Source organism: Protopterus annectens, chromosome 5.part0 (assembly GCF_019279795.1).
Source record: "Protopterus annectens isolate FY-2018-M chromosome 5.part0, PAN1.0, whole genome shotgun sequence".
Classification (NCBI taxonomy): Eukaryota; Metazoa; Chordata; order Ceratodontiformes; family Protopteridae; genus Protopterus; species Protopterus annectens.
In genome coordinates, this window is record NC_056735.1 from 1,847,651,391 (window position 1) to 1,847,678,845 (window position 27,455).

General features: G+C 39.8%; 1 protein-coding gene across 1 annotated transcript in view; it reads left to right on the forward strand.

The window, feature by feature from the left end:
* Window positions 1-732: 732 nt before the first annotated feature.
* ATP7B (ATPase copper transporting beta) overlaps window positions 733-27,455 on the forward strand; it is a 649,813-nt gene continuing 623,090 nt past the window's right edge. Inside the window, exon 1 of the mRNA XM_044071673.1 lies at window positions 733-1,206. Within this exon, the coding sequence (XP_043927608.1) occupies window positions 997-1,206 (210 nt within the window). The 5' untranslated portion in view covers window positions 733-996. The remainder of the gene's footprint in view (window positions 1,207-27,455) is intronic.

Consider the following 27,455-nt stretch of genomic DNA (forward strand, 5'->3'; position numbering starts at 1 on the left):
CATAATCGCCTTGGTTATTTGATCGTAGCTGATAATTGTATATTTCATTTTTTCAATGTTAGTTTCACCTTTAATAAGACTTTTCAGACTTTAGATTCTTTTTTTCATAAACATAAAGCCAGCCCAGCAGAAATGCAAAATAGTAATCCAAGAAAAACTTTGCCAAGTACAGTATAGACCGATAAAATTCCAAATAAACACTGGATAAAAACGTCTGAATTTATTAAAAAATAATGTAAGTAGAGGGCTTTCATTCTTCTCTAATTAGGGCTTCATCTTTTTTTTAACTTTCTTAATCAGATTATAAATGTGCTTAACTGAGATTTTTTGTATAGGAAACAGTACTTTTTCTGTAGTTTACATTCCCAAGCACAAAAAGTTGAAAGAAATGTCTAAGAGAACTACAATGACACAAAGTATAACACCATATAATAAACTACTGTTGCTGCAAACTAAGACTGGATTCTTGTGAAATAATAGCCATCAGTTTATAGTCAAATCATGAGTTCTTAAAATACGTGTTTGTGTGTGTGTGTGTGAGCATGTATGAGTCAGTGTGTATTTGAATAGCTGGGATTATGCTCACAGCTATGGTGTGCAATCAGCTATGCACACGGCTTCAGAAGGGTTGATTCATTAATATTTTGTGCACTGCTGCCTTAATAGGCTGTGTGCACTTGTGCCGTGTGCAGAACTAAGATACACTGCTTCCAAAGGGACTCGGTACTGTCTCTTAAAGAGACAGGTAGAGTGTAAACAAAGTGCAAAGCAGCAGAGTTGTGTGCAAACTAGGCTACTGCAACCTTATAAAGCAGACAGTACTGTGCACAGTGTTAAACTAAAGCAAGAAAACGGGGAAGCAGACAACACTCAGAACTTTAAATTAGTCTCTGTGCTGTATTATTTTGTTAAATACTGTACAAATCATAAAGAGCTTTAATTTAAAACCGTAAAAGTGAAACAATTCATTTTACTACCTGACTTTATTAGACAACAATGGAAATTGGAACTTCAGATAATGATTCGAAAAAGTCTCAAGTAGTTTTGTCTACTTTTCCACAGCAAATGCAAGATGAGCTACATGCCTCTTGGACAACTGACAATAATTTGGAAAGGCTAGCTACAGACTTTGAGTGGTGTCCCGTTAAGGAGGAGGAATACGTACAGATTCATAGCTCAGCAGTGAAGGAGGCTATCCCATTCCAGGTCAGTTTACTTTACCTAAGATATGAATAAAAATCAAAGCTGTAAGTTAATTGATGTAGTTATCAGCTTAAAAAGATTACTATCAATATTGCATTATTAAATTTCTGATGCTGGTAACTTTTTCCAGTGTTATCTGTGTTTTTTATATTCCCAGTTTCATGATTTTACAAATGGCATAGCATGTGCTTCTAACAAAATAGACAGAATACAATTTTGCACCATAGCTGCTAAACTTCATCTTGTTCAGAACTTGCAATGAGGCAGCATGCTGCATAAAACTTTGTACAGAGATCATTAAGTTTAAATCTGACGGTGAATTGAAAATTCTGTGTGTGTGTGTGTGTGTGTGTGTGTGTGTGTGTGTGTGTGTGTGTGTGTGTGTGTCTGTGTCTGTGTGTGTGCACGCGCATGTATATGGTATCTATATCTAGCTATATACACACACACACACACACACACATACACACACACACACACACACACACGAGACAACTGAACTAAACTTGTGCAATGCTCAGTTGCAATGAAAGCTTTTTAGATTTTGTCAACATCACTCAGCACGACCTTCATATTTTCATACTTACTGGACTAATAGGTGAACGTTTTCAGATTCTTACCAGAACAGCAGTCCATGGAATTATTTCACAATTAAATCCATATTGGCAGAAGTATGAAAAGCAGTTTATACCTTACTCTTGAAACGATGCACAGAAAATGTAATGCATAAACTCCGATGTCTGGGTAATTGAGTATTACCAAATATACTAGTCTGTATTAGTAAATTCCAGTATATGCACTTGTCTAGTAAAATTGAATAAATGCACTTGTTCCTGGGTTTGTTGCTTTAGATTTTCAAGTTGGTTATCCTGTGATTCTGCATTATTAAATGATTCAGAGAAGATATTCCACTTTTTAACCAAATGTAATGTCATATACTGTAAGTAAAATAGGTGTCTGGGACACAGAAATAAATCTGGCTAGGATATAGGAATGAGTGATACGATACATAAGGCACTATAATAATACAGGTGAGTTGAACATTTGAGGTAACAAAATTGATAATTACCAAAATAAAGAACCAACATTTCAAATGACCATGGAGGCTGATGTCAGGGTGACCATGGGGCTGATGTCAGGGCTTCTGTTATTTTTATACCTTATGTTTTATTTTAAATTTTACACTGCATTTTTTTCTCCTCTATGTGTCAACCATCAAGCAATCAGAGAGGTTTTATCTTAACCTTAACCATTTCTCACATGTGCCTGAAACAGTCCTGGGGCAGCAGTGCAGTCGCTTGCTTCATTGTCACCTGTTTGAGTGATGTTGCCCTAGTAACCCCATACACCTTCTACAAAGATACCTTAAATTCAGCTCTGGTCTCTACCAGGGATTTCAAACGACAGCATGTATTGTGGGGTTTATACCCTAACTTTCCCCTCGACAGCTGTGACCAGGCTCAGCTGTCTCATTCCTACCCCTCCCCAGCTGGCTTTACATGGATGTTTTATTAGCCAGATTCATCCACGTGTCATGGTTTCCAGTGTTTGTTTAAAACTTGACCACACTCATCATAAGAGCCTTATATTTCAATAACAGTAGTTATTCTTGAGCAATATAACAATAAAGAAATGATATCTGTACATAATACGTACACATTTCAGAACAAAGAGTTTATGTTTTTGGATAAGGCATAAAACACATTATACAGTAGGAGATGAAAGAAATACGATGTTGAGAGAACAAGTAGTAACCAGCAAGTAGTGGAACATGCGTACTATGTGGTCAGAGCGGTTCTTTTCTGTGAACTAAATATTATGTTTCATTAGGGCCAGCCTCATGTGAAAAGCATTGAACCACACGCTTCATTTTTTAGATTATAATTAAATCACAACATAAATATAGTTCTCATGTTCTGGGAAGATTCCAAAGTCTGTCTCTACTGAGTAGGTGATTGCTTCAGAGTAAGGAAAAAGACCATTCTGCTGTGTATGGAGAGTGAAAGGATAGGCCTAAAGTGCTAATAGTAATAAGGATTTTTTTCTTCTTTAACATCATGTATTTGAAGTGAAACTGAGGAAAGGTTTTGCATACTTGAAGTCTAGAGCCTGGAGGATTAGATATTTGTATCTTCACTGATGTATGTGACAATGTCAGGTGAGTTATATGTGGAAAGTGGGAGAGTTGGGCAGTGGTGACAGCTGCAGGTGTAGTGACAAACCTTCTGTGATGGACTTTGCTTTCTTTATAGAGAAAAGGGGGAATACTTTACTTACCTCAGAAAGCCACTGGCAAGTTTATGTAAGGCTTATATGGGTGTCCTTTCTTGCTAGGGTTCAACTTTGGACTGGTTTCATAGGCGCATAGTCTCTATAAGTGGTCTGGCCAGAAAATAGTTCTACAACCATGAGCTCTAGCAGGCAGTGCCATACTGGTAAGATTTTATCTTATATATTTTCCTTATGTCTTTGTTAAGCAAGTAGAAGGGCTGTTACCAAGAACCCTTTGGCATGATCTAGATAATAGACAGACAATATGGTTTATCGAGTTCCTGCCTACACTGTAAAAGACATCATACAGTGGTAAACATTCAAAAGTACCTTTACAGCAACTATCAAGCTGCAACAGGCATTATTTAGGGGGTCTATATTAGAACACCGAACATTTTAAATGTCGGGTGTTCTAATATTGACCTGTTTTCAGTGAACGCTGAAAATATCGAAGTAACAGGAAACCGAATTCTTTCCTAGGGAAAGAATTCGGTTGTCCGTTTCTGTTGCTTCAGTATTTTCAGCGCTCTGGTGGAAAGTTATGGGTTGGGTTCAGGTAAGTGTGCGATTGTGTGGACGTGTGGGTTAAGGCGGGTTAGGTGAGTTAGGGTTAGGGCGCGGCTGAGGTGACTGTGCAATAGTGATGGACCTTAGGGTTAGGGTTTGGGTTACGGTAAGTGGATAGTTAGTGGTGTTTGCATAGTTTAGTGTAGGGTTAGGTGTTAAAGTTTAGGTGTATGTGTGTGAATTGCTGTTTGTTTGGTGTGCTTGTGTTGTGTGTATGTGTTTTGGAACAGCAAATTCTTTCCCTAGGAAAAAATTCGCTGTTCCGAATGTTCAATGTTTTTTTTTCGATTGCTATGGTTCGATATTAGAACACTTGACATTTAAAATGTTCGGTGTTCTAATATAGACTCTTATTTAGGTTAATACAAACATTATGCACTGCTGTTGTGCACAATCATACAATAATTTCTACGATAAGACAGCATCAGAGCCAAGTTTTACAGCAGGCAAGATTAGCAGTTAAGTATGGAAGTTAACACTTCTAATATAAATCAATGGATATACATTTTAAAATTAATACACTGAAATAATTCTCAGATCTACAAATAGTAGCAAGAGCAAAATAATAAGATTAGTGCAGTTAGGTGTAAAGTGGAGTAGTATTAGTAACTAATATAAAGAGTAGCTGTTATAGATCGTTGCATTCAGCATAACATTACTGATGGATATGGAGACTGTAGTAATTTAGCATAGCTTGAGAATTCAGAAATCAGGTTTTTGCAATGTAAAGTCAGGACTCTTTAACATTATCCCCAGTGAGATAAGTAGAGGGAGACTGACTGACCTGGTTAAGTTAGCATGATTAGAAGAATGACTTCATTACTGGTAGAGGTTAATTATTTTACAGTTGATTATATCTGCAGTATACTAAACATATTTGCCTAGTGTTCACCTAGCACATACAGACTGATAGAACCACAAAGGGAGTGAAGAAATTCGACAAAGTAGTTTAATATTTCTGATTTTTGTGAGTGGGCTACTTCAGACAGTCTGGCCAATGCCACCTGTGAAGTTGTATGTACTCAGAATGGAGGCCTCATCTTTGTGTGACAGAAGGCTGTAATGTTAAGTTAAGGTGGTAATGGTTAAGGAAGCAGTGGTCCTCATATAAGACCTTATCAGTAAATATAGATGGTAACAATTTGACTGGTAATAATGAGTAGCCAACCGTGGTGCTTTACTGACAGTTGTACAACAATACTGTTTGCCCCAACAGCAACATGAATCTACAAACTTTGTTTCCCATTTTCTGTACTCATCTCACAGTGTTTGGTAAGTCAGGCAAAAGCAGTAATAAAGCATATTCTGTTTCAGGAATTATAACATTTTAAGTAGTTCTGCAATAAGATAAGGAGAAAGTAATGTCTTTGCATTTTATTTAGAAGTTTGATGAAGTAACATTTGCATTGGCCCATTCAGTGTGATATCTGAATAACAGTGTAGGATTAGGATTAGAGAGGTCAGCTTGACTAGGTGGACAAGTAATGGGACAATAGTTTAGAATTAGCAGAGTGGATTTAGTTAAATTTTGGTATGCCTGAAACAGTACTGTATATTTACTAAATACATTAACCTGAAGGTAGTTGACTTCAGACCAGTCCTAGAGTTTGTAGACATACTCTTGAAGGATATTCTATGTGAAATATACAGACTGGCCAGGTTGTAGCTGTACCAAGTCATGTGCAAGAAACTTTTGCTTGACATCATGGACAGTTTTGTCTATGATATAATCTTAAGTACGTCAGAGAGGAACTGGAGATAGTGTTTGACTTGGAAGATAAATGGGGAGGATCAGTCTTTATTCTGAGGACAGACAGCATTTAGATGATAAAGACTGAAGGACAACAGAATAGATATAGACAAAAGTGAAGTAGAAAGGCATCAGTAAGGCTGAGAAATGAGGTCCTGGTCTAACAGTACAGATAAACCAGGGAAACTGATTAGTGCTATTTGGTACAAAAAGTGAGTAATTCAAACTGTCATTTCCAGGTCATGCTTTTAGCTGGTGTTGTTTATGCAGAGGTCTCTGAGTGGGTTGGCGATCATAACCTGCTGATTATGTGCTGAAGACATGGATGCAAAGAAATCCACCTTGAGAACGAAGTGTGAGAGGTGAAGCTTGGTATCCATGTCGAGAACACATAATTCAGGGTTATGGTCTGAGATCCAATCATAATTCTTTGTAGTGCACAGAGCTTTATCTGCTCCATGTACTGCCAGTTACAAAAAAAAATGCACTAAGTGTTTTGCTGGATTTCACAGCCATAAAGTATTTAGAGAGTGCTGTCAGTGTAAGTCAGTCCTTTATGTTTACACTCACCTTGCCTTGCCTCTCAAATATCCAGATTTTCTCAGAATGTCCAGATTTTTGCCTTATATGTTTAGTCTGCTCCTTATGAAACATTTACTTTTCAGACAATCACTGAGAATTGAAATCAGTAAATAATGCGATTCATTTCAGTTTCGGACTTCATATATTTCACAAAATGCTGGCAAATACACATCCTGTTATTCTAGCTACTTTTTAAGTTTATGAGTGGAAGTGAGGGACATATCAGTATAAAAAGCATGCAGAAGCAATTTTGTTTTTTATTCTGCCACTCCTCAGGATTCAATAAACTCTATATAGGCTACGTGTGAAGTCTACACAAAGTTTACATGTTTGCGTGATGGCATGTGGCGAGCGGCAGCGTGCAATGCATTATTAATGCCGTGTGGTGCATCTAAGCTAGGCTTCATGGCTGGCAACAGTGTTGCTGGCCAGGAAACCATGGAAGCAAACATGGATACCAACTCTGTTTCAAGCAGTGTATCTACAGTCTGCGAATTTGTGCAAAATGCCACAGCGATCACCAGGGCTTCACAGATAGTTGTCAATCTGTTAGTGCAACATATCTGCATAAAGGCTGACATAATGCAGGGACATTTAACCAGTAATAGGGGCATATTTGACATAGATGTCACATAGAAATGTGTTAGAATGAAACTCAGACATAACTCTCAACCTGTTAGAGCAAGAAATCTGGACAAAGCTATAAATAATGGGGGGACAAAAGCCCAAAAATAGAGACAGATGTTTAATATTGCTCTTCCGAACTTAAAAAGTTGATAAAATAATAGGTTGTACAGTAGCCTGCACTTTCTGAAGAGCATGATGTTTGAAATGTCTGTCATCAGTTTCTGACTTCAATCTGCAATGATATGCCAGTGATTTGCCAGCAAACCAAAATGTTATGAGGAAAAGATCAAAAATATGAGACAAAAACTGAACATTCTGCACAAATCAGGACAGCTGAGAGGTGTGAACTCAAATGTATGCAATACTGACTCACTTAAGTCCTGAGATCATCCCAGTGATATGGCAGAAAGCTACAAATTTGGTAAGGACATCCTAGGAATATCTGGACAGTTGAGAGATATGAATGTGAAGTATATGGTCCAAACACTATACAGGACAGTGTACCTATAGTGCAGAGTATTGTGCTATCCCATTCCTGGTACTGTGTGCTGAAGCTGTGTACATGATCTGTAACAGGACATGTACTGCCATGTAAAATGAACACTCAGGGGAAGTGTGTATATTGAATAGGGGCACACACATGAATTGCAGGAATGAACATAGGGAAGGAGGACAGGTGAAACTACTCAATGTACAGCAGAGGAGGGCATGTCAATGGAAGATGGTTGTAGCAGCAACATCAATCACATATCTGTATGGTACAATAGGGACTGTACAGTAAAAATTTGTTTTATGTGACTGTCACACAAAGTGACATAACAAGAGGGAGGATGTCTGTGTGAGATAAACATCCTTATATGAATAATGCAGAGGACATCTGTGATGGGTTCCTTACTCTGAGCCAGCAATCAAGGAGACTCAGTCATCACCACTGACTCCAGTGAGGGATTGTCACTAGGAGCAAAGATAGATTCACACAGTATTATCAGGTGCAGCTTCCTGCACCAAGTACAATTTCCCTTAAGAACACACAGGGAGCACACTCCAGACCTGGGGTTGGACTTTCTTTCTCTCTCTCCAGGCTCACACAAAACTCCACACTGACCACCTTGGAGCTCTGTGTCTGCTCCCAGTAGCTGACACACACACACACACACACACACACACACACACACACACACACACACACACACACACACACACTTGGATATTTGAGTTTAACACACATACATACACAACTGGGAAAAGCTGGTACAGATTTATTAGCTGTGCCCCTTTCTGCCCAAACTCTGAGGTAACCACACTGCCACCAGTCAGCTACCCTAATGCTCTTACAAAGGATACCCAACTGTACTGTGTAACATTAATGCTAATACAAATGGTAGGATGTGACCAAAGCAGCAAGTCTTTCAGGAGTGGCCACAATGTCATAAAAACAAGCATAAATACTCTCATGATGTTGAATGTATTCTCTTAAAGACCAGCCACAATGAAAGGTATTAAAATATTAAATGATAAACAATAAAACAGAAAACAGAAGAATACTGAATACAATGAACAACAGAGTTTTAACCACAGAGATATGGAAATAATACAGTTGGATAGTTTCTCACAGATGTAGAAAACAATACTAAGCTATTCTCACTAAATTTCCTTGACTGACTAAAGAATTACTGTTCCCTGACTACTTACTAAAGCAAGGCAAGCTGATGTGTGCCGAGTGTCTTACCACAGTAAAACCCAGATGATGTCTCTCTTTGTCTGCGTGGATGTGTGAGATATATATCCCATCAGAAATCTTTCCTGTCAGCTTCCAAAGTGCTGCTGCGATAGTTCCAAAGAAACCTGAGGCTGGTTAGAGGATGACATCACCTCTGTTCACTTGATTCTGGTACAATACATACACAGAGCATTGCTAAGATCTGTGGCAGCATCTGAATACTATAACACAATTTCAAACTTTTCACCCATCCTGGGTTCTCTGATAAGCATACACATTTGATCAGTTACAACAATACAACCTAATATACATGCATACATTTTTTCTGTCCAGCAGGACCTACTGTTGATGCATTTTTAACACAAGTAAAGTTACAAATATATTTTTAGCTCAAACATCTGTGCAAATCAAGATGATAGTCAAATAACATAAGATTCTTTACAAAGCTCCAGTTAGCTATGCTGACATATGTACACATGTACTGCCCTACTCTCCCTGGCACAGATGGCATTACCTCATAACATCACATCTCTCCCCCCTTTGAAAACTCAAGCTAGTTTTTCAAGTGACCCTGGAAAAACATTGCTTGAGGGTTGATAGGGGTGCTAGGAGGAGGCCTGCCGTCCCTGCTGCACCTGCTGCAGATGTCTCTTCCTGTGCCACTCAACGTATGTTTAGGACTGTCATGGATGAATAGGCATGTTCCCATAGGTGCTCCAGACAAATGCTAAGAGTTGTAGATGTGCACAGGCTAACATGTGTGACTGCCTCCACTGTGTTGCCGATTCAATGGATCGGGTGAGCAACACATTGAAATGAGGAGTGTCTGTGATGGAACAAGAGATGTCTGTCATGGAACGAGCATTGTCTGTGATGGAATGTCTGCTGGGAGGGGAACAGCATCCTTGTGGGTGTAGGTCAGCCACATCATCTGCTGTCAGCCAACATGGCCATGCCCAATCATGCTCCTATACTGGCAGTACTTCCACTGCTCCTTCAGTGAGTGTGCTGTGCACACCCAGACATGGAAGGCCATGGAATCATGGTTCTGGTGTCCACGTGAAGCTTTGTGAAGCTTGTAATGGGAGCTTATCTGGCAGACATCAGTCATGTTCAGGCAGCAGCAGTGCATCTGACCATAGGCATGGATGTGCCAGTGCCACTCCTGGCAGAGCCAGTTTGCATGGTCTGGGATGACAATGATGAACCTCCACTTCTATCATCCATGGCTCACACCTGTCTGACATACCAAGACATAGAGCCTGAGTTGAGGACAGCATAGGTCGCAGACTTCCTGTAGTGTATTCCTATCCACCATGTAGCACTCTACAATTTCCACATCATTTAGGTTGTGAAATGTTAAACGGGACCTAAAAACTCTTCTCCTTCTCGCTGTAAGCCTATTGGCAGCAGCAGCATTGGCTTTAGCGAGTAGACATACAGATGAATTAAAGCAACAGCAACCCCTAACATTCTCTCTGTGTAGACTCCTTTCCATTGCTGTATTACAAAAGTTTTGGAATTCACAGGAAAAACCAGCACGGAGTCTACACAGTTGATTTATAGCTTGTTGAATAGCTCCACCGTGTTAGTTTGATTGATTAGAATGCAATTCAGCTGCTTCTGCAGTAATTAGCATGCCACAGTGTTTATCTTGTTTGCATGGGGATGTGCAACTCTACATGGCATTTAAAAATAACAAAAAAACCAATGGAGACACCAGGAACAAAGCAGATAGTGATAAGAGCAGTACTGTCCAGGATAGCATAAACCTGCAGGCTCTTCAGAAAACTGGAACACAACGGTTATACTTTATAAAAGTATCTTTATTACGTGCACAGATTAATGTTGGTTAGCGCTTTCGCTGTAGCTTTTTTTTTTCTACATGGCATTTGCTGAATCTAAAACTTGTTGTGGCCATGTGCATGACGCAGCTCAATGCGCACATGGTGGAAAATGACCATGTAGGGTTTATTGAATCTCCACCACTGCCTTTTGCTGATCAGTACTGGCAGATTTGACTGCCAGGCATTACTGGGAGATAACACATAGCTAGTTAGCATTAGCCACTCCCCAAGAATACCCCATCATGATGATTCTACTGGCCATGCGGAATCACTATGGCAGGCATATCTCTGAATCAGAAATGGTATCCATGAGTGCTTGCTACTTGTCTTAGAGCTTACTGTTGGCAGTAGGTCTTTCTGAATCCCAGTCTGTATCTGTACAACTAACCAGAAGATTGCAAAACATTCTTCACTAAAATATTTTCCTGAGAAACAGAAGAGTTTTGCATTATTTTTGTTACTAATACTCTCTTTATGTTATATAGTTTTCTCATTCTTTCCGCTACCTTTTCAGTCTCTGCATTTAAAAATGCGTGGCTTAAAGTAAGGCTTTTGCTGTGTGCCATTTGCAATAATATCAAGGAGAAACAAAGTTTCAGTCATAAGTCTTGGTTTTCTCCTAGCAGTCATAAAAATAAGTTGTGATATGCAACCTAAATTGAACGCAGTTTTCTTCTGTCTGTAAGCCTTTTTTAGGGAAATGCTTCTGAGCATATATTATACTACAGTAATGTTAGGATGTCCAGTCTATCCTGTCTGGCCATAGAGATCTTTTATCTGTATTTTATTTATTTATTTACATGAGAGATTTTTGATTGGAAATAAAAAAAAGGGATGTACTGATTCATTGTGCTTCAAAAGTAACACTAAAATATGAGGCCATTCCTGTTACTTTGGTGTTAATTTCTTTTGCTGTTTTGGTTGTTTAGTGTACTAATATCCAATAGAAAGGTGTGAGTGAAATGAAAATTAAGGGTGTTGCTAAGATAGAAATTATTAGAGAATATCAAGGTGGCTTTTCACTAGAGAACTAATTAGTCACAGGCTATTTTGTGAGAGGTTTTCGAATTATCTCGACATTCACTCTGCCTTGCAACAATTAGGGGGATTATGATTAAATGTTTCTGGTCTTCAGAAATGTATTTTAAATAAAAGTTCCCAACAGAATGATGATCCTTTTCATTTTAATTACAAAAAGTTTACAAGAGCAGCTTTAAAAATACAGACTGATTTGATGAATGCTTTTGGTTCATAATGTAAACAGAAGACTTCCATAGACTCTCACCTTCTCAGTTGTGGGAGATAGTAATGACAGAAGGGGCTGAATTAATTACTACAGAGGATGTGAATATTAGTGCCTTTTTAACTGTGATGTGTGAGAACTTTGAATGGGTGACAGAGGAAGTTATGAAAGAAAAACAGCTGTTCTATAAACTAATATTGGCTGCTTTTATTGATTTTTAATTCTTGATCATGGTATCTGACATAAATGCATTTGTATAAGCCTTGGCCAAGTCTGCATGTTTCCAACCAGAGGTTTCTTATTAAGGGTTTAAAAGTCCAGAGGATATTATTCTGTGCCTAGACAGTTTGAAACACTTTTACTAGGCTTTCTCATCTAAAGTACAAAATGGTGATCTAGTAGTAATCTGAAGATGAGCCTGCCTTAAACTTCTTCCTGATACAGAAAATATTATAGCAAAGATTAGAACCCTTTTGATTTTTAACTGTGGCTCTTTTTGTTTCTGAATGAGAATAGCTTATTCATGAATTACAAAATAAAGTTAAAACAAAAAAAAATTTACCTGTCTATAACACTCCTCAGAATTATATTCGTTTCCATGTGGGAAAATAAGTTTTTCTTTTGTAAAAATATGAATTGTAAGTGACCATCATTATACAGAGGTTCATCAGAAACAGATATTATGACAGAGAGAAATGATCTTTAAGGAGAAGGGGATTTAACTAAGGGTTGGAAGCCTTTCTTTTAGAAATTCTTCCCTGCTACAAGCAAGGACAGTTCAGTCTCATTGCAGAGCTGCTGCCAATTCCCCATCCTTTTGTTGTTTTTTATATTCCCTTCATTCTAAAGACCCTGTCAGTGGAGGACATTATTTTATAGACAGTGAGAAGATTACTGGTTAGGAGGTGTTTTGGAATTAGGATGCAATACAGAATTTTGTCAGCCTCAAGTTTCTCTCCTGTTCCAATCGTAAACAAGACAAGGCCCATTGAACATAAACTCCAGAGGAAGAGGGTTATGTTGAGGATATCGTCTCCCTGGTTAATGGGTGTCACTTCCTGCAAGGTGTGGGGTATCACTTCTTACAAGGTAATTGATATAGCTGACTGAAAGGTGATGGGTCTCATTCCCTGTAAGGTGATGGGTATCGTTCCATGCAAAGTAATGGGTATCACTCCCTGCAAGGTGATGGGTATCACTCCATACAAGTTGATTGGCATCACTCCCTGCATCGTGATGGGTATCACTCCATACAAGGTGATTGGTATCACTCCCTGCAAGGTGATGGGTATTACTCCATGCAAGGTGATTGGCATCACTCCCTGAATCGTGATGGGTATCACTCCATACAAGGTGACTGGTATCACTCCCTGCAAGGTGGTGGGTATTACTCCATACAAGGTGATTGGTATCACTCCCTGCAAGGTTTATAGTTTCATAGTTTCATAGTTTAGTATTAGGCTATCTGCCCTGGGGCATTTGTAAGCCTAGCCATAGTGATGTGGCTTTTGCCACCCCATAAAATGGTACAAAATGCACAGAATAGATTTAGAATACTGTGCCTCTGTCTAGTAGTGACACAGTGAAGGTCCCCTTATATAATAGAATTAGTTTACTGTGCTCCTGTCTAGTAGTGACACAGATGTGACCCCTGGGGTAAACTTACGATCCCCCATCCACATATCAAGATTTCTCTTGAAGAGAGTCAGTGAGGGGCTCTGCCTAACATGAACTGGGATCTTGTTCCAGAGCATGGGAAGCCTCTGGGTTATGAATCTATCCCTCCAGCATGTCCTATTCATACTTGTGCCGAGGTTTAAGTCTTTAGCTCTCGTGGTTCTGATGGATTTGGATTTTTTGAGGTGGAGCATGTCCATCAGTTCCTGATTGGACATGGCCTTGTACGTCAGGCAGAGATCACCTCTGAGCAGGCAGTATGCTACTGAATAGAGCTGGAGTTTCTTTAGTCTGGCAGAATAAGACATATGTTGGAGACCCTTGATCCTCTTGGTGAGGTACTTTTGTGGTCTCTCCAGCTGTTGCAAATGCCGTGTGAGGTACATACCAAATGGGGCATTGTACTCAATCATGGGTCTGATGAGGGAGGAGTATAGGGGTACAATGACATCCTTGGATCTGGATGTGAACCCCTTCATGATGAGGTGTGCAAGGTAGAATGTTTTTCTTACCACTTTGGCAACGTGGGTGTCAAATGAGAGGTCGCTGTCGACTTGGGTTCCTAGGTCTCTGATTTCTTTTTCTGTACTCAGTGGGTTGCTGTCCATGTGATAATTTGTGGGTACTTTGTTTTTCCCAAAGGGGATGACTATACATTTTTTGGCATTTAGTTTAAGGCCATGACTCCGGCACCAGTTGTCCGTTTCTGTGAGGCCTTTTTGTAGGGTGTATGTGTCCGCTGGTGTATCGACTATGGCACCTAGTTTGTAGTCATCTGCGAACTTTGTCAGCCACAACCCTCCCATGTTTGCTTTAACATCTGAGAAATAAATGCTGAACAAGAGGGGTCCCAGGACAGATCCCTGTGGGACACCACTTGTGACTGGCTTTGAGTCTGACATTGCTCCAGTGATTTTAACTTTATGGGTTCTGTCCTTTAGCCAGTTTGCAACCCATCTAGTGACATAAGGGTTTACATTTAAGCTGCTGAGCTTATCTATGATGCCTGAGTGGGGTATTGTGTCGAAGGACTTAGCCAAGTCCAGGTAGGCTGTCTGGACTGCTTTGCCCTCATCAATGGCTCTAGTGACTGTTTCAAAAAAGTCAACCAGATTCAAAAGGCAGGATCTGGCCTTTACAAAGCCAAGCTGGGTGGGGTCAAGTGTCTGTATGTCCCCAATGTCTCTGTTTATGAGTTCCATAATGATTCTTTCCATAGCTTTGCAGACCAGGCTGGTTAAGCTTATGAGGCTATAGTTCCCAGGGTCTGTAGAGGTACCCCCTTTGTGGAGTGGGACCACTGTTGCTGTACGCCAGTGTTCAGGTACATATCCTGTAGTAAGGCTAAGGTTAAATACCATTTTTATGTGCGGGTTTAGCTCCTCTTGGAGTTCACGTAGCACGCAACCCAGGAAGGTCCCATTGATGCTGTGTTTTTAGCTTTGCTGAGGGTGGCTCTCACCTGGACATCTGAGATGACAGGGAGATTACATTCAGCTTGGATAAGTATTTCTTCTTTTGGGGGTGAGGGAGGGCAGAAATTTGCACTGAACCTGTCAGCCAGAATGTTGGCAATATCTGTGGGTTCAGTGTATTTTTTGTTGTTGTGAACTAACTCTGAGCATATCTGAGGGTTTCCGCCCAGGTTTCTAACATAGCTGAAGAAGGCTTTGTGGTTATCTTTAGTGTCCTTAGTGATTTTTCTCTCAAAGTTGGCCTTGGATGTTTTTATGAGAGAACGTAGTTTTCTGCTAGTGTTGATCAGAGATGTCTTCCCTTTATGGGATTTTGCTCTGTCGTGCAGTAGCTTCCTTCTTTTGTTATACAATTTGTTAATGGCTGAGGTCCACCAGACAAGATGCTTGCCTTTGGTGGAGAGGGACTTGGATTTATTTGGGATTGCATGATCCATGCATTCTTGGAGATATCCATAGAAAGCATTTGTGAAGGATTCAGCATTGTGGGATGTGGTATCTACTGGCCCAGTGGGCTTAAAGGATACCATCTCAGTCTTAAGAAGAGTGAAGTCTGCTTTTGAGAAGTTTTTCACTGTGGTCTTTTGTGCTGGGGTGGAGGTGGGATATGTATATCCAGGGTGATTAGTTTGTGGTCAGATCTCACTAGTGAGGGGTATACCTCTGGTGTGGAGCATTTTGTCCCCATGTTTGTGATGATCAGGTCTAGTATATTATCTCCCCTAGTGGGAGAGGTGACTAGTTGTTCCAGTGCATTTGAATTTATGAATTCCAGGAACCTTTGGGCTAGGGTGTTAGGGCTAGAATAATGTACCCAATCTATGTTAGGGTAGTTGACGTCTCCCAGTATGATGGTATTTTGTGATACATTCATATCCTCCAATGTCTTCAAGAAGGCTGAGTGGGGTTCCTGAGATTGGGAGGGTGGTCTGTAACATGCTACCAGTTGTATAGCAGTTTTGCCTATGGTTAGTTGCACCTGTATGGTCTCCGATGCTTCATGTGTTGCTACTAACCTGGAGGTGTGGGTGTCCTTGATGAATATGGACACTCCCCCTCCCTTTGTGGTTCGGCCCGGGTTTTGGGGCCAAAAAGCATGAGATGAGGTATAGCCTGGTAGCACTGGGGTGCTCTCAGGAGCCTTGAACCAGGTTTCAGTTACTGCACAGACGTCAATGTTCTCCATACTGAGGAGTGCATCGAGTGCCTGCATCTTGAGATTTAGACTTCTGGTGTTGAGCAGCATTACCCTTAGTTTTTTTCCATTTTTGTTTTCTAAGGAGGTGGGTTTGTCTTTTGAGCCTTGCCTAAAAAAGGCACTATGGGGGTGGCAAGAGCCTTAGCCAATATCCGGAAGCCCAGTGGTGACAGGTGCAAGCCGTCCCTTGCGAAGCAGCGTGGCTTGTCCAACATGTCATCCCAGGCAGACAGACATTGGATCCCCTTAGAATGACACCAGTACTTGAGCCAATTATTAAAGCTGATCATCTTGTCTTTGTATTGTGGCATCATTCTTGGTGAGGGCAAGATGCTGCTCAGGGTCAGGGTCATACCAGCCTGGGCTACATAATCAGAGAGCTCCTCTATGTCTCTTTTCATGTAGTCCAGGGAGGTACGTCTCAGGTCATTCACGCCAGCATGGACAATGACGGAGTCATATTTGTACTTGCTTTGGAGTGACCTGAGTGCATGTGTTATGTGGTGGATCCTAGCTCCCGATAGGCAGCTCACAGTCACCCTCTCCTTGTTCAGCCTGATAAGTGGGACATCAGTGTGTCTGACTATAGAGTCACCTATTACTAGTGTATCAGGCATGGTGTTTGGCCTTAAGGGCTGTGATTGATTGACACACTGATTTACTGAAGTATGTGTTGCATGTGTTTTGTTTTGAGGTGGTGGATTTTTGGATGTCTGCTTTGGGAGCCTCTGTTGTTTTGGTAAGTTTTTTATTAGAGCCTCCGAGTATGTCTTTGTGTTTTTATGTGTTTGGTTTGCAGTTGTGGTAGGTCTATGTGGGACTGGGTTTGTTGTGTGTGTGGTTACCATCTCCTCCTGTCTGGTCATGCCAGCCCTGAGTTGAGAGAGTTCAGCCTCCAGTTTGGCTATATAGTTGCATCTCTCACATGTATTTGCGTTTAAAGAAATTAGGTGATGGGTATTACTCCATACAAGGTGATTGGTATCACTCCCTGCAAGGTGATGGGTATTACTCCATACAAGGTGATTGGTATCACTCCCTGCAAGGTGATGGGTATTACTCCATACAAGGTGATTGGCATCACTCCCTGCAAGGTGATGGGTATTACTCCATACAAGGTGATTGGTATCACTCCCTGCAAGGTGATGGGTATTACTCCATACAAGGTGATTGGTATCACTCCCTGCAAGGTGATGGGTATTACTCCATACAAGGTGATTGGTATCACTCCCTGCAAGGTGATGGGTATTACTCCATACAAGGTGATTGGCATCACTCCCTGCCAGTTAATGGATATCACTCCCTGCAAAGTAATGGGTATCACTCTCTGCAAGGTGATTGGTAAAACTCCCTGCAAGGTGAAGGATATCACTCCCTGCAAGGTTTTGGGTATTACTCCAGGCAAGGTGATGGGTAATACCCCCTTGCAAGTGGATAGGTATCATCCCCTGCAAAGAGCTGGGTATCACTCCATGCAGTGTGATGGGCATCACTCTTGGTTCTTCCAGGAAAAACAACTACCTAAACAAATACCTCAAAATGAAAAAGAAAATTGAGATTGGTGGCCCTTCAAATCATATTGCTGGGCTTGTGTAACCATTCTGGATCTGAAAGATGTTCCCTAGCACATTCCACTAGTCAGTCTACATATGTGATTTATCACTTTCCAAGTGAAAAGGTTGCATTTTCAGTTTTTAGTCCTCACTGTTGGCTATACATTGAACACCTGTGGGGATAGTGAATAGCTAAGACCTAGTTGCAGCAATATTGGTGGTAAAATGGATTCATCTTTTTTCCTGCTTCTGGAAGATCTCAGTTAGGCTTAGTCCAGGTCTTAGTTGTTGGAAAATCTCAGTTTACTTATCCATAAGATCATAGGAGGTTACAAGGCTAATGGCCCTGGGTCCCTTAAAAGCCTAGCCAAGAGTTTATCCCCAAAATGAAGCATCAGTCAGCACCTGTCACCCCTGTCAATGAGGGACACAGGTGGAACTCCTGGGACAAATTTGTGGTTTCCCATCCACTCATCAGGGTTGCTCTTGGAGGGGGTCAGTGAGGTATTCTGTTTGATGTGTATAAGTCTATTCCAGAGTTGGGGCAGCCTCTGGGAGACAAACCTGTCTCTCCAGCAGGTTTTGCTGATGTCAATTATTAGATTCAGGCCTTTCAAGTGGGTAATGCATGATGAGTTAGACTTATGGACATGAAGCACCTCTAGTAGGGCAGGGTCTGAGATTGCCTTGTAGGCCAAACACAGATCACCTCTTAGCAACCTGTATGATACCAAGTAGAGTGCTACTGATTTGAGCCTGTCAGCATAGGACAGGTTTTGAAGGCCATGGATTCTCTTTGTGAGGTATTTCTGTGGCCTTTCCAGTTGGTACAGATGTTTGGAGAGGTACACACCAAATGGGGTGTTATATACAATTATTGGTCTAATGAGGGAGGAGTATAGAGAGGTAATAACCTCCTTTTTTCCTGGATGCAATCCCTTTACTTATGAGATGAACCAAGTAAAATGCTTTTCTGACCGCTACTGCTACATGATGGTGGAATGTGAGATTATTATCAACCTGAGTACCCAGGTCTCTCACCACAGGTTGTGTGTTTAGGGGGTTGTTGATGTGGTAATCATAGGGGCTGTGTTTTTGCCGAACGGTATGATGATACATTTTTTTGCAAGTAGCTTGAGGCCATAACATTGGCACCAGTTATTAGTTGTTGTGAGACCCTCTTGCAGTATGATAACATTATTTGAGGAGTCAATAACAGCACACAACTTACATTTGTCCACAAACTTGGTCAGCCACAGGCCTTTTCTCTTTGCTTGGACCTCAGAGAAGTAGATGCCAAACATTAGGGATCCCAGGACAGATCCCTGGGGAACTCCACTAGTGACAGGTCTACTATCGGAGGTGGAGGCACCTATTTTGACCTTGAGTGTCCTGTCAGTGAGCCAGTTGGCTACTCACCTGATGAGATAGGGATTTATGCCAAGTTGTGTTAGCTTTTTGATGATGCCCGAGTGGGGGAATTGTGTCAAAGGTCTTGGCCAAGTCAAGGTAAGCTGTATGTACTGACTTTTCTTTAACCAAGGCCTTGGTGACAGTCTCAAAGAAGTCAGCCAGGTTCAATAGGCAAGATCTGCCCTTGATGCATCTGAACTCGGTGGGGGTCAAGTGCTTGGAGATTGCCTATGTCCTTGTTTATGAGATCCATAATAATATGCTCTATGACTTTACAGATCAGACTTGTCAAGCTAATGGGGTGATGGTTTCCAGGATCAGTAGTGGTACTACCTTTGTGCAAGGGGATGACAATGGCAGTTCTCCACTCTGCTGGGATGAAGCCTATACTCAATCTTACCACTTTGTGTAGGTTAGTTATTTGGTGTTAGTGTTACAGAGAGACCCAACTGTTCTGTAGCTTCTTCTAACACAGATGTAGTTTGTTGTGCAAATTGTATCATATGGGTTTCCTAGTTAAAAAAGGCTATATATGGAAATAATGATTTTTTGATGGTGGCATTCACTCTAAGTAAAACCAGGATTATGGTCTTCTGTGCAGTATGACTTACCCTAGGTAGGTCTAACGTTAGTGTTAGTAGTGTTTAAAAATGGCTATGCCCATTTGGACATTTCTGGTTAATTAATGGAAATAATTAGTTAATTAAATAATATAGTCACCAGCAAGGTCAGGTGAGAAGTGAAATTACATCTTTTGATGTTCTCTAGTGAGTAATATGAGCCCTTGATCGGCTCACTTAGTTTCTGACAATCTTTTCCTTTCATCTGCTTGCACTAAAGTCACCAGGAATGTGTCACTGTCATTTGGTGTTGCATTTTTTTTTTTGCAAAAAAATGTTTTGTCTGCTCCACCCTGTGACCATTAGGAGCAGACTGGATAATATCTGTTCTGCATGGAAGACCCAGTGCAATACTATGCATTGTTTGCCCTCAAGTAACAACATCTTTCAGGTTAGAAAATCAATGCATTCATTAATGGCAAATGTTTCTGTAAAGTAGCTTAGTTTTCTTTAAGCTAATTAAGCTTGTGCAAGGAATGTAAGGTTTTCTTCTGTTTCAGAAATCGGTTGCTCTGATGCCCACAGGTGTTGACACATGGCAAAATGCCCAGTTTCTCCAGCACTGCGAGCTGGTCTTAGTGATTTGCTTGGTTCCCACAGTCAGTCTGCTGGCGTACTGAATACTCTGCTCTCATACAAATTCTTTTATACAATCTAAATACATTTATTACAACACATTCTACTTGTCACCATGAGGCAATACTAGTTGTTTTTACTGCAATGAAAATGAAACATAAAACATATTTACTGATACCTTTTTTGCAGTATCTACCTTTTAAAGCCACGCAGTAGATCAGTTTGATTTAGTTAATTTAGACTTTGACAAAAAATTCAGGCTACAGTACATGTAGGCCTAGGAAATAAACAACTTTAAAGTGTATGTATTATTATGGATTCATAAACTATTTCTTAATATATGGCCCATTTAGCTGCTACCCCAATATCCAGTTGGATATTTTGGCACACCAACAAGGTGAGCCCATGTAGTTGTTGCCACAAAAAAAGTCTTTCCCTCAGTTCTCATCCTCAACACATACAATTAGTCAGATTTATTTTTGGCTTGAAAGACAGCATCATGTCAGGATACGAAGATGATTAATCCAATAACAGCATGAGACCATTTTTATTTATTTATTTACCAATTATGTATGTCAATCCAAGGAACATTCCAGGCATGTGTCAGGGTGCTGGCAATGCAGTTATGAGGCATACAGATGCATATGCAATGGATGGGATACACAAAATATAGGAAAAAAGGATATCTTTACAAAGAGTCAGTGAATAATTTAGTGATGACGTTAAATGTACATGTTCACATTTCTACCTCTTCCCAAAGGATTTAAGCATGTCAGCTAACTGATTAAAGCACTCAGTATAACCTTCTCTGCAAGCAGCAACACAGTCACTAGGAAAGGTATGCGGATCCTCAGTATTTCACAGGCTGCTTAGCTCATATACCTGTACTGACCCAGAGAATGTTTATCTGGCTGGAGCAGAGTATGTTTTTTATTTTTTGTCTCAATGTGATTAAAACATATGCCTCTTGTGTTCCATCTGCCATGGGGTTCTTTCTCTGGATTTTCTTGCCTTGGTTCTGTAACTCCCGGATGGAGAAAGCCCAGGTGCCATCAGTATGAATATCATTCATTCCTCCATTGATAGCCTCTTCCAGAATACCTTTCCCAATGACCAATGACAAACCTTCCTCAGTACATAGATAGTCTAATTGGGTTCCTTTTTAATATCCCAGTAGCCATTCATTTCTTCTACCTGTTTTCTAAGGCTGAAGGCTCCTCTGCAGAAGGGCCAGATGATGCTGCATGCCTATCATCATTCAGGAATGATGCTTTTTAGCTGCATGTTGTCAACATTTAACATACAACTTGCGTCAAGTGATGTGTGCACACAACTAAGTATATGATTAGCACTTCACTTTATATCTTTTAATATCTCTCTAAGGACTAGTCTTTTTACTCATTTTTAACAGATGCACACATTGACACAAGAGACTCTCTCCTTTGCATTTTTCCTCCCCTATACTTTCTTGATTCAGTTTCTGTGGGGTCTTTGTTTATTAACCTGCTGATTAAGGCTGCTTCAATAGCTTTATATATCCTTAAGTTAAACATGTTATTTACTACTGGACAATTACCGTCTCACTTACACTTGTGCTTTCAACATCAAATAACTGGATACATTTTGACTCCTAATCAAATACCAGACTGGGTTAGTCATCTGCTGATGCAGAGGCAGGATTTCTGATTGTGTCACCAATAATCAGACGAGGGACCCAGTCCAGACCACTGATTGAGCCAAGCTGGAGGGAACAGCAACCAAAAGTGGTGTGTGGCCTGTGATCTTGTCTGTGTTTATCTTCAAGTAGGTATGGAGCATTTCTGCAGTACTGCAGATGACCTGTGGCTTTTAGGATGTGGTGGTGCAGCTTTTTTGATATTCAAGCACAAGTCATGCAGAGGTGCATTAGAAGTGACAAAGTACAGTGCCGTTTTTGCTCTGCCATGGCACCAACATTGCATGTGCGACTTTAGAAAGTTTAAGAAGGAAAAGGCTCTCTTAGTCAAAGTGATAGTAACCCTGAGGATCTTAACACAGACAGGGCAAGCCTATATACTTAAAAAAAAAAAATTGGAGATAGAGGGATCCCTGGCTGACACATGAGGATGGATGAGGAGGGCAGAAAATCTCTTCTGAGGGCACTATAGATGATCATGCCTCACAAAAAAAAAAATATTTTAGAAACACCAGACCGGATTCCAGGGTGGGAAAATGATTCCTGATGGACTTCTTCTGCCATGAAATGCTCTTGTATGCATTGACATCACATAATACATAGCACTCTGTCAGTCTCTTCTACCCACACCTCTCAACATCTTAGCACAAGAAATCTGGATAGAGTTAAAAATAACAGGGAGACAGAGGCCCCAAAATAGGGACATATTTTAAATATTGCTCTTACAAACTTAGAAAGTTGTTAGAGACGCAGGTTTTGCATTAGCATGTATTTTCTGACAACTATGAAACATGAAACTCAAATGTCTGTCATTAATTAGTGACTTCAATCCTCCATGATTTGCCAGAAAACCGCACATTTTATGAGGAGCAGACCAAAAATATGAGGCATAAATCTGAACACTTGAGAGGTATGCTCCTATCAGTTCCATAGGTGTGCAGTTTTCTTCTGTCAGACAGGCCTTGCAGTGAGTGAATAAGCTACCCAGATCAGTGTGTGTATGACTGTGTTCTGCAGCCATCTCACACTTTTAGCTCCCAGGTTGCACATAACTCATCCTTTCATTTTTACCATCCACATTTCTGTAGTTCCACTTATACACACACTCATACACACGCGTATACAAATACACTCACACACACATATACAAATACACTTGTTGTTCTCCGCTCAATTACTTGATTCATTCTGTCACTGTATTGGCAACCTGCCAACATTTGTTTCTTAGAATTTGCATATTTTTTTGCCCACCACTTATATTCCTTCTTTTATCCTTTAGCTTCTACCACTGCTGCAACACTTTATGACTTGTTTTCTTATTCCCATCCTGATATCATAATTTTTATTTATTTTCATTCTTTCTTTCCTGTCTCCCCAACTCTCATTTTTTTCTTTTTCTTTCTGGCTATATTAAACTTCCGATAACTAGCTAGTTAACAGCATTTATTGTCAGTGTTATCCTCAGTGTTATACAAACTTGCTATTCTAACAACCAAAGCGTGTACATTTTTGTTACATGCATTTTTTGTGCTGTATATATTGATGAAAATCCTTTATAAGTAATTTTCTGACCTGCTTGAGTTACCCAATACTCATACTGAAAAGAACATAGCTGAATGTTTTGGACTTTGTACGTGTTGCAAAATGCTGGACTCCAAATATTTGAGATAGCCCAGCTATAGGAGGAAGAAGAAAAGCAATATTGTGAGGTAAGCCCTTTGTTCATTGTGGTTTGCCTTGTCTTCATCTTCCCCATACAAAACAAATAAAGCTATGCCAGATAAAAGATCTAAAGCTCTGCTGAAGTGCTGCAGGTCGATGCTGTTTTCAGCATTCTCTTTCTCATTGTTAAATCTTTAAACTACTAAGTCTGTTAGTAGATAATGTCATCACACTTTTTGTGAACAAATAATAATAGAATAAAGATGAAAGTTTAGGGGGTACTTTGCAACATATAACTTCAGTTTAAATGATTCCTTCCCTCCGTTTAGTGTATAAAGCACTCTGAAAACATCCTTCTGTGTAATGATCAGAAATAGGGAAAATACTGAAGTACTTAATTTCCATTTAACTTGTAAGGCCAAAACAGGATCAATTTGCACTCCAGTTATGTAAGAGCACTGGAGACTAATCTAAAATGTATGTTAAATGGAATAAGTGATGCTTGCTTGGGTGAGGCCCCTTTTAGACTTACTTTATTCAGATTAATAGTGTGTTGTCACATAGCACTTTGTGTCGTCACTTTTATTATATTAAAGATATAATAAAAAAAAATAAACAAATGCACCTGTAGAAATGTACTAATATAAAACATAGTGTTTCATAGGGCGTCATCACCGAAGCAAGCAAACATGACTCACATAACTTATTTTATCTTTCTGTATGCTCGTGAGCATTAATTGGCTGTATTCCATGCCAAAAATGAAAATGCTTCATGGTTTCCGTTTTACTTAAATTATTGCTAATTTTACATTACAGGTTACGCCCTTGTTTGTTATCTTTATCTTTAGGGACACACATTTAAAGCCTACGTCTGTGCCTATTTGCTATCTTACACACACAGTTGTTGCATTTTATTTATTTATGTCTGCTCAGTTCAGCGTGCTTGCTATTGTTATTTTTTGCATACTGTTTTATGGATGTATACTAGGCTAACAACAACTAGGGCCTTCATAAACCAAGCTGTGCAACCCAAATGTGTCCCACAAGTTATATGTGTTAGATGGTTATGTAGGGGTAATTGCTGGCTACGACATGATTTACTGATCTATCCAGTGCATTATATAGGGGTTTATGCCTAACTCCATAGGTTTGTTAACGATGCCCAAGTGGCATATTTTATCAAATTTCTCAGCCAGTTCAAAGTATGCAATATGCACTGTTCTACCCTCATCCATTGCCTTGGTGATCTCAAAAAAGTCCACCAGGTTCACTAGGCATGATGTTCCTTTGACAAAGTCAAACTGGGATGGACCCAGTGCCCTGAGGTCATCTATGTCTTTGCTGATCATTTTTATGATAATTCTTTCCATGGCTTTGCATATAAGACTAGTTAGACTAATGGGTCTGTAGTTTTCGGGATCTGTTGATAGTCTGCTCTTATGAAGCAGGATAACCACTGCAGTCTTTCCATGGTGTTGATGCACTACTTTGCTGTATATGTTTAATTGTGATATAATTTCTCTGTGATATTGCATACTTATGTTTTTTTTTTGATACTCAGATAAATTCTGCATGTGATTTGTTGCATGTGTTCCTGTTCTGAGCCTGGAAAGGGGCCGTTTTTTCAGAACTCTATCCTAGTTAAGAAATATAAATAAATAAAAATAAATTTCTGGGCAAAGTTCTTTTTTTTTACATTTTTAATCAGTGACTCCTTTGATCTGTATTCTCATGAGTGAACAAACCAATCAGCAGAATAAGCACAAACATACAAAACACTCTGTTTTACAAAACCTACATTTGTCTGTTTCTCCCACATGTTCAGTGGAGTTTGTAAACCAATGTGTATGTAGTCCACTATCTTGGGCTGTCAATATTAACCTTTCATCTTTTGGTTTAAATTCACCCCACGTTAACCATTCCTGCGTTCAATCCAGATCAACATGAGGAAGTCCCAAGAGTTTTCTGTACTTACAGCTGTATTTATGCATTTTCCACATTTCTTGCCTTCTCATTTGATCCTTCATCGTATATTTTTTCTTTTGTTTTTTGGCATAGTCAGTTGCTGCCTGAGTTTTACTTTTGCTGGATGCATTTGCTGCCTTCCCTGCAATTACGTTAAATCTGCTGCACGTTATGCATAGCCATTCTGTAACGGATTGCTGCAAGTCACTGATGGGTGCCATGCCTTACTTTGCAATACATTTGAAATGCATTGTTAAAACATGCATTTTGTGTTGGTGTTGGTATGAATGGCTTTGTTTACTATCATATGAAAATAATATACTGTTTGAATATTTAGATGGATATTTTATTTTTGATGAAGTATGGTATCACTTCAGTTTTTGATCAAATAATGTTGATCAAATAAGTGTCACACTAATGGATAGTCACACAGTTTTTCTCTCTGCCTGTATTCAATGGTATAATCTTAGTTTATTTCCAGAGGTTTGGGAAATATCCTATAAAACTTTTTATTAATGTGGTTAGTGGTGTTGCAGTGTGTGTTGCAAACTTCATTAAGTGTCCTGGTGTTAGGTTGCTGAGAGAAGACCTGTGTTCTTCCAGTTTCTGCATTATCATTCTACAAACACCTATGACATGGATTGAAAGCTGAATTTTTGTACAGACTGGTTTAGCTGGAGATTAATTTGGTCATAGTGAATTATTTGTAAGATTATTGGGTAGAGTGCTTTGTGAATTTATGCAGAGACTGGTTTGGCTGTAGTGAGGTATTTGTAAAATGGTCCTGCTGGATAGAGTGCTTGACCGGTATGGTTGTAGTGAGGCATTTATAAGATAGCCATGTTGTGTACAGTGCTTTGTTATAATGGATTGGAATCCATCAACATATTGGTTGTATTTCCTGGCATTGGTAGGTAGACTGGGTTCTCATAGTAGGTTTTAAATTTGTAGAGTTTGTTTACACAGTTTTTCATACAAGAAGGGAGCAGTATTTTTATAGAGAAAGAGCAGTGAGAAAAATGTTTAGTGTCCATCAACCTGACAGTTTTCTAAACAGAACTGTAACTCCTCCTGACTTTAATGTGACAGCAGAGAAAAACAGATGACCGTTGCGCCTAGGAAACACAGAACAATAAACTGCAACAGGTAAAAGGCTCTCACAATTTTGAACACAGCTCAACTAAAGAATGGATCAGTCTGTTTTTTACCAATGATACAGGCACAGGAGTATTCACAGTATCAAGTGTGCCAGACACTCTCACAACAGCTGTCTACTGCTGTATCCTCTTGACTTTCCCACATCACCATAAAAAAGTAAACAGGTGGCCAACATCTGTAGGGATCATAGTACAAAGATTTATGGCTGTTAAAAGTCTTTCTCCCTTTTACATACCATTCAGCTGAACAATGGAGAAGTCCTTGTTTTGTAAAAAATGAAACAGCTGGCACAGAAATATTCTCAGATACAAGTCTCTGCACAGATAATTCTGCATAAGCTATTCACTAGCATGGTTTCAGGATGTGGGAAGACTACAGAGTACCTAGGCATGGTGTGACTAAACAGATACCACTAAGACAGTGACCATTGCTAGGACTGAAACCCATGCCCTAAAGTGGTGAAACAAAATTCTTAACCAATGAGCAATCACGTGGTTTGTTTTCCTGTGAAGTAAGTACCTATTGACAAATGGTTCTGCAATAGTAGCAGGACTGGCCTGGAAAAGAAAAAGGTTTCTGAAAAAAAATGGTACTTTATGTCAAAGCCTTGCTACAGATTTCATATTACACAGCAGCACAAGAAAATATTTTTGCAATGTGAAGAGGGATGCTA